Here is a 13356-nt window from a genome sequence, read left to right as displayed (position 1 = left end):
ATAAGTTATTTTATAGTACATTTCATGTTAATGGAGTTTCCTGAAAGCTTTGAGGTCTTTCACAATCCAAACCAACTATCCAGTGGGATGATTTTGATTTCAGGAGTTTCTTCTATTAGATTAATTTGCCAGCAAATTTTTCTGTTCAGTTTTATAATTCTAGAAACAAAAACAAATCTCAATGTAATGTAACTGATACTGTCTTGCTTACCCCCAGGAAAATAAAATTAACATTCCTCTAGCAGGATCTTGACCTTAATGCGAATGCTTCTTCCTATTTTTTTCCCTGCCATGAAAGTCATCATCTGAATTGTCTTTTTTCTGATCCTAACAAGACATGTGGCCACAGAATGCTTGTATGAATTCTCTTGTGTCTTGGGCAGCGTATTAGGCCTTGATGTGTAACTGTCAATAACTGTGCTGTTACTGTACCTTCATGGTACAAGAAATACAGGGAGAACAGTCCTGCCCAACTGAGGAATCAGTAAGCAATTCTGCATCCAGAGCTCAGATTCTCAACCAACACATTATAGGGTGCTATGCTACCATTAGCCAGATAGTTGCAATTGATTAATGCATGAACAGAGCTGGAATCAAGGTGCTACAGAAAGATGAGGGGATTATTATGAGCTTGCAAAACAGAGTTGGGCTTGGAGACACAAGAAACTCAAGAATGCCATTGATTACTCTCTGAGCTTAAGGTGACAATGGAAAGGAGCATGACTGTGGCTCCCCAAGCACAGCTTTAATAAGATGTTCTGATGTAAGTACAGATTGGAGTGGTTTTGCAGTTATTCTTGGAGCCTAAGGCTGGTGAACATAACATGGTCACATACAATAGTGAGCCGCAGAGGTCCTCACTATTCACAAACACTGCACACTCTGTGTGGAGTTGCTGATGAACAGAAAACTGAGCTGCCTTACCAATAGGTCAGTGGGGCCCAGGAGATAGGAGCAGGAAAGTAGGAAACAGAAGATAATAGTAAAGAAGCTGAAAAAATTGAACAGAAACATATATCATATTCAGTCAGTGTCCTACACATACACTTACTAGGTAGGGGTCACATGAGAAGGACTTATGAATTTTAAAGATTTTGCAGTAGAAGTGGTGTCCTCAAGGAGCTGGATGGTGAAAGGCAGGAAAATCTTTTAGTCTGTCTCTTATTTCCTGCTATGGGACACCATAGCTTTGTGGCATTCTTTGTCTCCGTGTTCCTTAGTGTGTAAATTAGGGGGTAATATGGGGGCAATGATGGTATAAAAGAAAGTGAACACCTTATCCTCTGGAAAAGTAGTTGCTGGTCAAATGTAAATAAACAATATAGGAGTAAAACAGAGGATCACAATGGTGATGTGAGCTGCATGTGGAACCAGCTTTGCGGTGAGTCTCTGCAGAGTAAGACTTGACAGCTTATAAGATCACTGCATACAATATGAGCAAGACCACAACTGTCACCAGGCACATCAGCCCAGAGTTTGCAATGACCAAAAATACAATTATGCTGTGTTCACATGAGCCTGCTTCAGCAGGGGATACACATCACAAAAGTAGTGATCGATTTCTATGGGACCACAAAAGGATAGGGAGAAGGCCAGTAAAAACTGACCAAGCAGGGCAGGAATCCACCCCCACAGGAAGCCGCCCTCAGGAGCTCACAACGCTGCCTTCTCATTGTTACAGCATAGTGCCGGGGCTTGCAGATGGCCACATAGAAGTCATAGGCCATCCCTGTGAGAACGAAGACCTCAATGCCCCAAAGAAATGCATGGTGAAGAACTGTGTCATGCAGCCACTGATGGAGATGAACTTCTTAGTGTCCAGCAAATCAGGGATTAGCTTGAGGGTCACCATGAAGGTGTAGCAAATATCCACCAGTGAAAGGAACCTTAGGAAAAAGTACATGAGCTGTTCAATGAGTGAGGTGCAAGAGATGGAAACCATGATGTCCAGGCTTCCAATTAAAATTGCAATGAAACAAAGTACAGACAGAAAAAATCAAAGGGCTTCTATTTCTTTTTTTATTCTGAGAAAGTGCTAAAAGAATAAATTCTGTAATATTATTTCTATATTCCATGATCTGGAGCAGCTTACAATCACTAGAAATGAGAAGAATTATTCTTTATTGTAAGATATATTTAAATATGGTGAAGACATAATCCTGTTGCTTGGAACAAATTGTACCAAGAGCCAGAAGAGAATAAAAACTTCATTTCTACTTAGGAAAGCTGTAGGGCAGGGTTTGGGTCATTTATTTAAAAAATATTAATTATTAGTAAATACCTTTGTTCCCAGAGATGAATATTCACATTCCTAGAATAATTGCGCATGTGCATGAGTGTGGGTGTGAATGTAGACATTCTATCAGCTCTGATTAGCAAACATAACTCCATTTGGTCAGTAGAACTATAGAATGAACACTTTCATCAGGAAAAAAATTAGATCTTTTGTTCTATTTATAATTTTAGAACTACACAGAAACTATATATTAAGATGAAGATACTAAAAACACAAATACATGAAGCTTTATATGTGGGTAGTAGAAGAAAGGTTTTGTCATAAGTCTTATTTGTAAACGTTATATATAGAAATCTTCAATGCATTTGGAATCATTATGTGTACATATATGGCATCCCCTGTGCTTAATTATTGTAAGTTTACTTGATTAGTAATCAGTGCATTACATAGCACAGTCAACCAAAGGAATAAGAATGTTAAATCCATTTTTCAAGCATTATCAGCTCAGATGTGAAAAAAATATTTATGTATTTGATATTTAGGAAACATTTCAGGATAATGATAATTGATTTATTTTAGATTTTATTCTCATCCAATGCATTACCTACTTGTATAAATTGATTTATTTAAACTGATGTAAGCAAATTGTTCAACGTTTCCTAATTAAACATTCTGAAAATGTACCATATTTCAGTTTCCACATGTTTTATTCTTTTGGGTGATTGTTCTCAAGTTCAGCTTCATTATTTTTACACTCCCTCTTTTCTGTCACAGTGATAAAATGATATAATATGATGCATGCCAACATTTCTGTAATAATAATTGCTAACCAACTGGAAAAACACAGATGTTTTATAGTATAATTTCAAATTTCACCGGCAAACTTCAAACTTCCATGTACTAAATAATAGAACTTGAAAATATATGAATAAAATCAGAGCTATAAAAAAGTAGACAAGTTTTCATCAGCATTGGGAAACTATAATGTCTCTCATGCAGTGATAACTCAAACTAACAATATAGTCTTAGGGCATCAGGATTTAAACATCATAATTAACATATTTGTCACAGTTAATTTTCAAGGAGTATGTCACTCAACATAAAGAGCACATGGATGTTTTCCTGTTGAAATAGAAAATTTGCCAGGCATGTTGGCATACAAGGTATTCCCAACATGTGGGTAACTGAGACAAAAGGTTTGCATGCCTTCAAGGCCAGGAGGGACTACACAATGAGTTCAAGGCCACCTCGGACCAAATAGCAAGACCATATTAAAAAAAAAAAACAAAAAAAAACCTAATCAACAAATAAATAAATAAATAAATACCCTTATTAATCATTTGAGTTATCTCACAAGAAGTCATAAACAGGTTTTGCACACACAAGTAATGAACCTGGTTAAGTATTTTCAGGAATAGTAGTGAAATAAATTAGGAATCACTAACGTATTCTTTAGTTTTAACTCTACTTAATTTTTATTTATGAGTTCTTCATGCATAGAGCATACAATTGCATTTGATTCTCTATGAAATATAGTCATAAATTTAGTATGTGATCTTTCAGTGCTGTATAATTTTATTGTACAGATGGTAATTTTATTTCATACACATGTATAGGTATTATAACACCTGACCCACAGCATATATGTCAAGTAAATGGATACGATTACATCTATGTGTATTTTTGTTTACTCCTTGGTTTTAGAAGATTTATATGCTCACATGGAATTTTAACTTCAACTAATATTGTTTATATCTATTACACTTTTTGTCTATATTGTAAATATGCAAAGTGGCATAGATTCTAATTATGTTCATTGCTAATAATCAAAATTAATGTGTAAAGAAAACAAAAATAAAAATTAACACAAAAGTATTCAAAACTGGTCATTTTACATCTTTCAATATTTGATCTATTATCCACAAAGTAAAATGGTATGGAATGTATAATTAATTATGTAATTAATATAAATGAGAGTTTCATTTTTTGTTACTTTCTAAAATAGTGATTTTAATATTCTTCATTTAAATTATGGTATCACTCTGCCATCTAGTGGATATTCTACTTTTACCATTTAGAAGCCAAAAAAAATGTGTGCTATTAGCTAGTAGTTTGAAGATTGATTTCAAAATACTGATTATATAAAAACAAATTCTTCTAGCCACCTTGTTATTTAGCTACAAAAATTGCAGTATACTTAGAGGAATATTTTTTGAACACAGAATCAAGATTTAGTTTTCATTGTGTCAAGCAAAGATGTGCTTTGAAAACAAACCATTTATATTTTCATTTGAAACAGGAAAAAAACTAGATTAAACATATCTGGGTTGTATTGGTTGATTTCTAATATAATAAAATATATATTACCAGGCAATTAATTAAAACATTAAAATTTTAATTTATTTCTTTGCAATGTTTTTCAGGTCCTTAATATATTTTAATTATTGAAGAATTAAAAATATGACACCTTGTCGATGACTTGTAAATACACCATTTTGCAAAGTTTAGTATATAAGATATATACAGAGTGTGACTTATGTATCTGTATAAATATGCATGTAGTTTGGGCGTACATATATCTCTATATTTCTATATTCCTATAATTATCATTCTGCTGATTTCATTTCTCTTTTGACAGCAGGTAAAAAGAAGCCACCAAGAGTCACTCCACATAATATAAGCACTGTAAACTCTCACTAATTGCAGGAATACAGAGCTTAACATTCATTTTTTAAAGTAAGAAAAAGATGCCAAAGCTATGCATATATTTCTAGGACTTAAATGAGTTTAACAATCATATATTGTGTAATTATTTTGAACTTTGTGCATAAGTTAAAATTATTTCATATTTTTGTCAGAAATTCCTATTGTTAGATTTAAAATTTTTAATCATTTATGACTAGGGGCTGGGGATTTAGCTCAGCGGGCATAAGCGCCTGCCTTGCAAGCAGGCAGTCGTGTGTTCGATCTCTGGTACCGATAAAAAAAAAAAAAAAAAAAAAAGAAAAATCATTTATGACTGTTAAGCAGTGGTATATCATTAAACATTTTATTTTCATTCTCTTAGTGATCATAATTCTGAGAATATTTCATAATTTGGACTTACTACACATCCCAAGTGTGTTGAAAATTGTTTATTTTTATAACTTTCCTAAATATTGAAGTTAATGTTCTGTTAACTTAAAACTGCAATTCTAAAATGTTCATAAAATTCAACATTTCCACCCTCGAGTAGATACGAACAATAAGTAAATAGATAAATAAATACACATTCACATTATTATGCAGCCATAATTGCAATCTTAAAAACATTTTCAAAGTCCCAAACTTGAAGCATTTCCAAGTGGCACCTTCCAAAATGTGAATGTGCCATTTGTCACCCCACCCTGATTCTAGTAAGCTGATCTATGTTTGGTGTCCACAAAGCTGATCTAAACTTTACCTGGTATACAGTATCTGTGTTCCACTTGCTCCACTAAAGCTCATGTCGCAGTGATCTGGCCATGCTGAAGTTCACCCATCTCTAGATGCACAATTGTGTTATTTCCTCTCTTTGTTCATTGCAAATTACACTGCTGGGAAAATATGCAGTCTTCCATGAACATGATATGTCTTTGTATGATATGTCCATTTTAGTATCTGTAAGCAGCAACTTGTAGTTTTTCATGTACCATGTCAGTACCTGTTTATTCCTAATAATTTTGCTGCTACTGCTTTCACATAGAATTTGAATCCTTGAATTCTCCTTGAACTAGTTAATTAGTTGTGTGAGTTTGGAGACGTGTGTGTCTGTATGTGTGAGCTTGTGTGTGTGGGCACAGTCACATGTGTTTGAAATGTTCAGTGTCTTTTATATAAGTTTATACCATTCGTGAAAAAATAAATTACCTTTTTTCTTTAATTCGAATATATTCAGTTTTTTCTTGCCTAAATATTTGCTGAGGCTAAATCATCCACACTATCCTGAGTGGAAATTGAATGCAAGTATCCTTGCCTGGTTCATGATCTTTGGAGGAAAACATCGTATTGGTTATTGAATATGAGGTTCGATGTAAGATTTTTTATAGATGACTTTTATTGTTTAAAGAAAATTTCATATACATTTAAGTTTTTATTTTCATGAAAGTATGCTAGCTTTTGTCAAATTTTCATTCTGCACCAATTGAGAAGGTCATGTAAGTTTTGCTTTATTCTGTTAACAGTTACATTAAATTTTATGTCATAGTATATTGATCGTTTTTTATAGACAAACTGTCAATTTATAGTTCAAAGTGGGCTTGAATTCACTATGTAGCACACACTTGAAGGCACAGTGATTCTCCTGCCCCTTCCAATACTGAGTGATCGATTTATTTTTTATGGTGAACTATACTTGCATTCCAGAAACAAATTCCACATGCTGTAGTATTCAATATCATTTGAATTTCTGTTGAATATATTTCAAGAATATATTTCAAGAAGTTTTCGAACATATGTTTATGTTCTTAATGAAACTTGAGTCCACTGAAATACATAGCATATCAAGGAAAATAAGGCTACAATTCTTACTAAGAGAAAACCAAGCAGTTTTTTACAGATGTTAAACAAATATTTAATGGATAAGAAGATGCTTAAGTACACTGTTTAGAGAGAATAAATATTCCATTATATAATTTTTTGAATAAGCATTACATTCATACATATACTGATCTATACATGCCCTGATAGGAGAGTGGAAAACCAAGAAGTGCAATAAAGATTGAGTAGTAATGTCTAAATTGTTACTCAGTAGTTTTTATTTTATATCCTTTTTATCTCATAGGTATTTAAAGTCAAAATATATTAAGTCTGATAAGTAGATCTAGAATAAGGTCATAGAATTAAAGTTGGATATGAAAATTTTCCCCAATTTTATAAATTACAGTGAAAAAAATATCACATGGGAGCTTTGTTTAATGTAACTGATCAATTTGTGGGCTCCCAAGAAGCCCAACAATGACATTCTCCAGGGTTAATATCCCTAAGGTCTTGGTGACATACATGTGTGCCATGCTTCGGTGCTAGGAGACCACTTTTAATTCTCCCTTTTCTCTATGATCAGAGAGCTGATTTTGAAAAGGTTAGGGGAAAGGGTTATCTTACTGGCTTACTGAAATATTGAAAATGCAGTAGATTCCTGCCACTTTATTCTGATTTGCTCTTATAATTTAAGTTTGAATTCGCTGCAGGAGATTTCCTGGAGTCCATTCATGATGTAAGGAAACTTCAACAAATGGAGGAGTCAAAGCATTCTGCACTGAGGTGAGTTGTGGATTTTTAATGAGTGTACAATTCCATCCCACAATCTTTCCATAGGTTTTGCAAATCTCACTGCCATGATAAACAGGTAATTCTGCAAGGTAAAAGTTTTTGTTTCGTTGTCTTTTAAAAGGTTTACTATTAACTGGCTGTATCGCCAGAAAATATTTTCTGCTTTCTTGATCACAGCCTTCTTCTTTTTGAGGCACACGCACTTGAATTTTAATATACTTCAAGGGTTATATGTTTTACTGAGTCTTTTGCAATTTTAGGCACTGCGTGTTCAGTGAACTCTCAAGAGAGTAAACAGAACAAGGCTTATACCTTGCTGTGGCTTGGTTTCTAAAATGGATATTACATACATAGAGGACACCTACTGAGGAAGGAAAGAAGGAAGGAAGGAAAGAAGTAAGGAAGGAAGGAAGAAAGAAAGAAAGGAAGGAAGGAAAGAAAGAAGGAAAGCAGGTAAGGAAGATTTTTTGGACCTTTAGTCAGGTGTCCAAGTGTGACCCTTCAGTGGACTAAGTGGTAGATTGAAAATTTTAGTCCAAATGCTATAAATATGAAAATAGAAGGTAGGACATACATGAAAAGCTACACATATAGAAAAAAAAGGCAAGGGTAAAAAAATGGCTAAACATGTATCAGAAAACTTATTTGCCTTTGATATCAATGACTTCCATTGCACCTCAGGCTTCTCAAAATGTGTTAGGTAAATCTAAAGAAAAGTACAAAGTTCTAAAAAGTACAATAGTATGTTATTCTGGGAATTTAGACTCAGTATATTTTTTGTTATGTTTTTTTAAAATATAATAAATAAAGGCGTAGGAGGAGATCAAATTGCAGTTATGAAATCAAAGGAATCTAAAGTTGCAATTGAAGAAGAAAAGTTGCAGAAACATGTGAATAATATCGTCATCTGCAAGAAACACAAGTGATGTATGTGGTCTTGGATATAAAGTAATAAAAACCCAGTGAACACTATCATATATTCACTGTTCACTAGCATATATTTTTTGACTGCATTTGGTGGAACAGTACTTCTTCAATGCCCTGTGTCACTGGAGGTTCAATTTAGCCATCATTATGTGGTTCTGAGAATAACTGCATGAAATAATGATAAGTGTCCATGGGACATGGAACTTTGGACACGCTAGGTCATAGAAAAATAGTGCACCATATCCTGTTTTTGTACCTGTTCTTTCTTTACAGTAAATGAGGATGATCTTTTCCTTTTAAGTGTTCATGACAGTTACATGTTTATAAGAGTCAAGATGTGTCTCTGCATCAGTGCAAATCTGATTGAATAGTGAATTTTAAGAATTTATTTTTGTACTGGCTTTTATTCCATGCACATTCATTATGGCCTAGAATACATTCACTTACATATGCACATGTTCTCTTACCCAATGTGTGCTACTGAATCTCTGTGTCCTAGTTGTATATATGTGTCCTTGTTGATTTTAGTTTACTGCTACACAGAAAATGACAACATCATAAATGATAAAAAAATAAGTACAGTGCATATTATGTTGCAGACATTATATGAAAATGGTATTTTTAAGATTATCAGATATATATAATGACATCATTTATGATATTGCCAGGGTAAAGAGAATAAAGTTAAGTGGAGATCAGATTATTTGATGAAATAAAGAAATTGGAAGAAAAGTTCACTGGAAGAACTATCTATGTGGGTTTTTAAAACAATTCAGGGCAGAAATAAAAATAACTATTGTAATTCCTCAGGAAACTGTGTCTCATTTTTGGAAACTGGGAAGTGGACTAAAATGGATATGTGAAGATGATGTGATAGAAATACTCCAGCATCGGAAATGCAGTCAGAATGTACTGTAATGGTGTCTGTCTCAATTTAAGTTATTCTGGGTATTTAAACTATAGTACACCAAGAACAGATAAAATGATTTATACTTTTCAGCAACTAAGAATTCTTTTTCTATAGGAAAGACCTTAAAAAGATGGAAAGAGGTGTATAACAACATGTGAAGCACACTGAAAATTGAAATTCATAGCCTTGGGGAAAAAGACAGCAAAAAACCAAAAGTAATTTGACACTTTTACATCTTCAGTACTTTTGTTTATAACTTCTAAGTTCTCAGAGTTAAACAGATGAGGTAGGGAAAACTTCGTGGACTCAGGGTGAATACTCCCTCCAAGAAAACATTTTCACTACACTGAGATTGATGTGAAATCTAGACCAGCCCTTTCTATGAATTCAGTTCTCTGGAATGACACTGAAAAGGAAAAAGTGTACTAGGTAAATCGGTTCTTTTAAAAAGCTTTGTTATTTTTAAGCTCCCTAGCTCTAAAACTGATCCATAGTTTTGTAATTACTTTCTTGACCCCTGTGAGTATGAGAGCGTAACCAAACATGCCTGTTTGTATGGAACAACATTCCTGAACATTAATCTATCCTTGAAATTGAGGACTGCTAGCTAATCAGAGGAACTTCCAGGCTGATTTGTCCTGCCTTTGTAACTCCTGATTCTGTCTCATAAAAAAGCACTGGATCGCAGGCACTCATAGACTGAATTTGCTAGAAATTGTTCCATCGAGAACCACTGGCATAAAATAAAGTTTTTCTCTGCCTCTTAATATCCTCAGGTGTCTTTCCATTCCTGGACTCAGTTTTGCTGCAGCAACAACAATCTGATTATTTGAGTTAAACTATGGTCAAATACATTTTCTTGTTCTTTGAGCTTCCTTCTTTGATTGCTCTCTTCAGATGTATCTGATATTCCCTTTGTAGTTGTCACATTGATAAATGCTTACTTGGGAAGTGATGCACCTGTTGAAATCATTTTTCGTGCCTTAGTTTATAGATAAACACTAAGGATCCAAATGTTCTTCTAATTTTACTATATTTTCTTTAAATAGATTCACTACCTTTTGTGAACATACTTTATTCTTTTTTTTCTTCCAGGTTCCAAAACAATCAGACTGCTGCAGTCACCTTCATCCTCCTGGGCTTCTCTGAGTACCCCGATCTCCAGGTGCCCCTGTTCCTGGTATTCCTGGCCATCTACACTATCACCATGTTGGGGAACCTAGGAATGATCCTCATAATCAGGATCGACCCAAGACTCCATACCCCCATGTACTTCTTCCTCAGTCACTTGTCCTTTGTGGATTTCTGTTACTCCAGTCTAGTGACCCCGAAGCTCTTAGAAAACCTGATCGTGGCAGACAGAACCATCTCCTTCACAGGATGCATCACACAGTTCTTTTTAGCTTGCATATTCGTAGTGACAGAAACATTCGTGTTCACTGTGATGGCTTATGACCGATTTGTGGCAGTTTTCCAGCCTCTCCTCTACACTGTTGTGATGTCTCCGAAGCTGTGTTCCTTGTTAGTGGGTGCATCCTACTCTTGGGGGCTAATATGCTCCCTGACACTTATTAATTTCTTACTGAAATTGTGCTTCCGGGGAAATAACATCATGAATAACTTTGTGTGTGAGCATGCTGCCATTGCTGCCCTGTCCTGCTCTGACACCTACATTAACCAGCAGCTCATTTTCTTTACTGCGACATTCAATGAAATCAGCAGCCTGGTGATCATTCTCACTTCCTATGCTTTCATTTTCATCACAATTGCAAAATTGCCTTCGCCTGGGGGTCGCAGTAAAACCTTCTCCACCTGTGCCTCCCACCTGATGGCAATCAGCATCTTCCATGGGACCATCCTGTTCCTCTACTGTGCTCCCACCCCCAGCACCTCATGGCTCCTGGTCAGAGTGGCCTCTGTCTTCTACACAGTGCTCATCCCCATGGTGAACCTCATGATCTACAGCCTCAGAAACAAGGAGGTCAAAGAGACAATCAGAAAATTAGTCAGGTCCAATTTACTATGTCAAATCTTACAAGGTCTGTAAGATTTGTTTGTATTTTCAAGAAAAATTGTGCAAAATTGCCATAGTTTTCAAGAACTTCATTGTATACGTTTGATGTAATTTTTAGTCAGTTGATTATTCAAAAGTGATTCAATTTGAAATTTAGCACATCAGTTCTAACTCCAAAACAAAAGGAAATAACATAGTTTCATCTCTGATCATTTAAATTTCTAAAACCAAAGTTTCTCGTAACAGAATCAAAGATTTAGCACATGTTATCATTTGAATGCTAACATAAACCTTTCTTCTTTTTGTCTTAACAGATATATGGGCTTATAGTCCATTTTTGTTTGTTTGATTGTTTCTTTTTCTTTTTGGTACTAGGGATTGAACTCATCACCTCACCTTTGCCAGCCAGGTGCGTGTGCTGCTGAGCTAAATCTTTAGCCCTCTAATTTGTTCTTAAACCACATCACAATGGTCATTTGTCAAATGCATTACAGTATCCTGATAGCTGGTCAAAAGTCAGACAGAAGCCATGAACTTAGCTCAGCAGATCAAGGACTTGCCTGGTAAGTATCAGGTTGTGAGTTAGATGTCTGGTACCAAAACAAAATAAAACAAAACATAAAAACAAACAAAAATTCAGACATATTTAAAAGAAAAATTCTCTTGCATAGGGAACATTGGTTTACTCTAAGTATTTAAAGTATATCTTTGTTCCATGAAATCCATATTATTATTCTATTCAGTAATGTTTTGGCATAAATTGTTTTTGGTCATTGTATGTGAGGCATTAAAAATAAAAAAGTAAAAAACAACCGATAATACAGATTTTAAACTTCTCATTTATTTCATTGGATTCTATTAAGTTATAAATTAATGAATAACAAAATGTTGTGAAATTTTAGCATTTCATAACCCTAGATAATATGTTTTTATTTTTGACTTATTGGATGCGTAGCCCCATTGATAATCAGTCGGAGTGTCTTGAATATTACACTTATTTTGCCTTCTTTGACGGGTAAACTCATCTCTATTCTGTAGTTCAAAAGTGGTTTGATGGCTTTGCCATCTGTGCCTATGTCCTTTTTCAATCAGTAAATCAGATAAAATATTTTTGATAAAAAGGGCTTAATCACAAGTAATACAAAATCAAAAGCTAGCTTAAGCCTATTTGTATATCATGGTTAACATTCTATTGCCCAGTGCACCCTATGTATCTGAATCAAAATTGACTGATTCATAAGTTCCATTGCAGACAGCATAAAAGAGACACAGAGACAGAAGAAATTGTGGTAGAAAGTTTTAATAAATCTAAGTGAATGTTCCCTTGTATGTGCATGGATACATGCATGTCTTTTGGTTCAACCAATAGTTTTAGGAGTGTTTCACAACACCATTTTTTGAAGATACTTTTTCCTCATATTTTTATATTCCTTGTAGAAAATTCTTTGGGTGCATTCATGTTGATACCCAGTATTTAGAAAAGTAGTAGTATCAGTGCTACTCTTTCATCATGACACTGTTTTTATTACGTGCATTTTTAAAGATATAATGAGTTGAGTTACCAAATTTAATGACCATGAAATTTGTTCCATACATGACATTTTTCACAAGAATTTCAACACAAACATATAATTCTATTTTCTTGTTGCTGTAATACATACAGACATTTGGAGATCACTTAGCCATATTTGAAAGGCAAGTACACATTGCTTTTCTGAAAGAAAACCAGTCGTTAAAATGGAAAACAAACTCTACAACACATCCCAAATTAACAAAAGGAAGTGTAATGAAATTCATTGTTCAGTCAGGAAAACATCTGAAACATAGTAAAATAAATGTACCTTCAAAAAGAGAGGAAAAAAAAAAAACAAAATAAGAATGAGCTAAGGTATCAATACCTGCACTATTTTTTAATATGTTATGTTTTTCTTCTTCATAGCTATGTTCTGCATATTTGAGATTAAAATGCCGTAATTGGGA

The 13356-nt window shown here is 34.2% G+C and overlaps 1 protein-coding gene across 1 annotated transcript; it reads left to right on the top strand.

Moving 5' to 3' along the window:
- Positions 1-1433: 1433 nt before the first annotated feature.
- Positions 1434-11409, top strand: LOC100716252 (olfactory receptor 5D18-like). Its single transcript, XM_063229103.1, has 3 exons — positions 1434-1856; positions 7428-7516; positions 10458-11409. The coding sequence occupies exons 1-3, from the start codon at positions 1434-1436 to the stop codon at positions 11407-11409; spliced, it is 1464 nt and encodes a 487-aa protein (XP_063085173.1).
- The last annotated feature ends 1947 nt before the right edge of the window (positions 11410-13356 follow it).

Source organism: Cavia porcellus, unplaced genomic scaffold (genome assembly GCF_034190915.1).
Source record: "Cavia porcellus strain 051 isolate PalLab524CR breed Dunkin Hartley unplaced genomic scaffold, mCavPor4.1 scaffold_17, whole genome shotgun sequence".
Lineage (NCBI taxonomy): Eukaryota > Metazoa > Chordata > Mammalia > Rodentia > Caviidae > Cavia > Cavia porcellus.
Note: the sequence above shows the minus strand (reverse complement) of the source record. Positions and strands in the feature narration are given on the sequence as shown.

Bases quoted from the DNA above. Each gene is read 5' to 3' on its own strand.
- LOC100716252 (XM_063229103.1), top strand. From the start codon at position 1,434: ATGAGCAAGACCACAACTGTCACCAGGCACATCAGCCCAGAGTTTGCA. The intron at 1,857-7,427 runs GTGTAGCAAATA...TTATAATTTAAG, and splicing joins GCTTGAGGGTCACCATGAAG to TTTGAATTCGCTGCAGGAGA. The intron at 7,517-10,457 runs GTGAGTTGTGGA...TTTTTCTTCCAG, and splicing joins TCAAAGCATTCTGCACTGAG to GTTCCAAAACAATCAGACTG.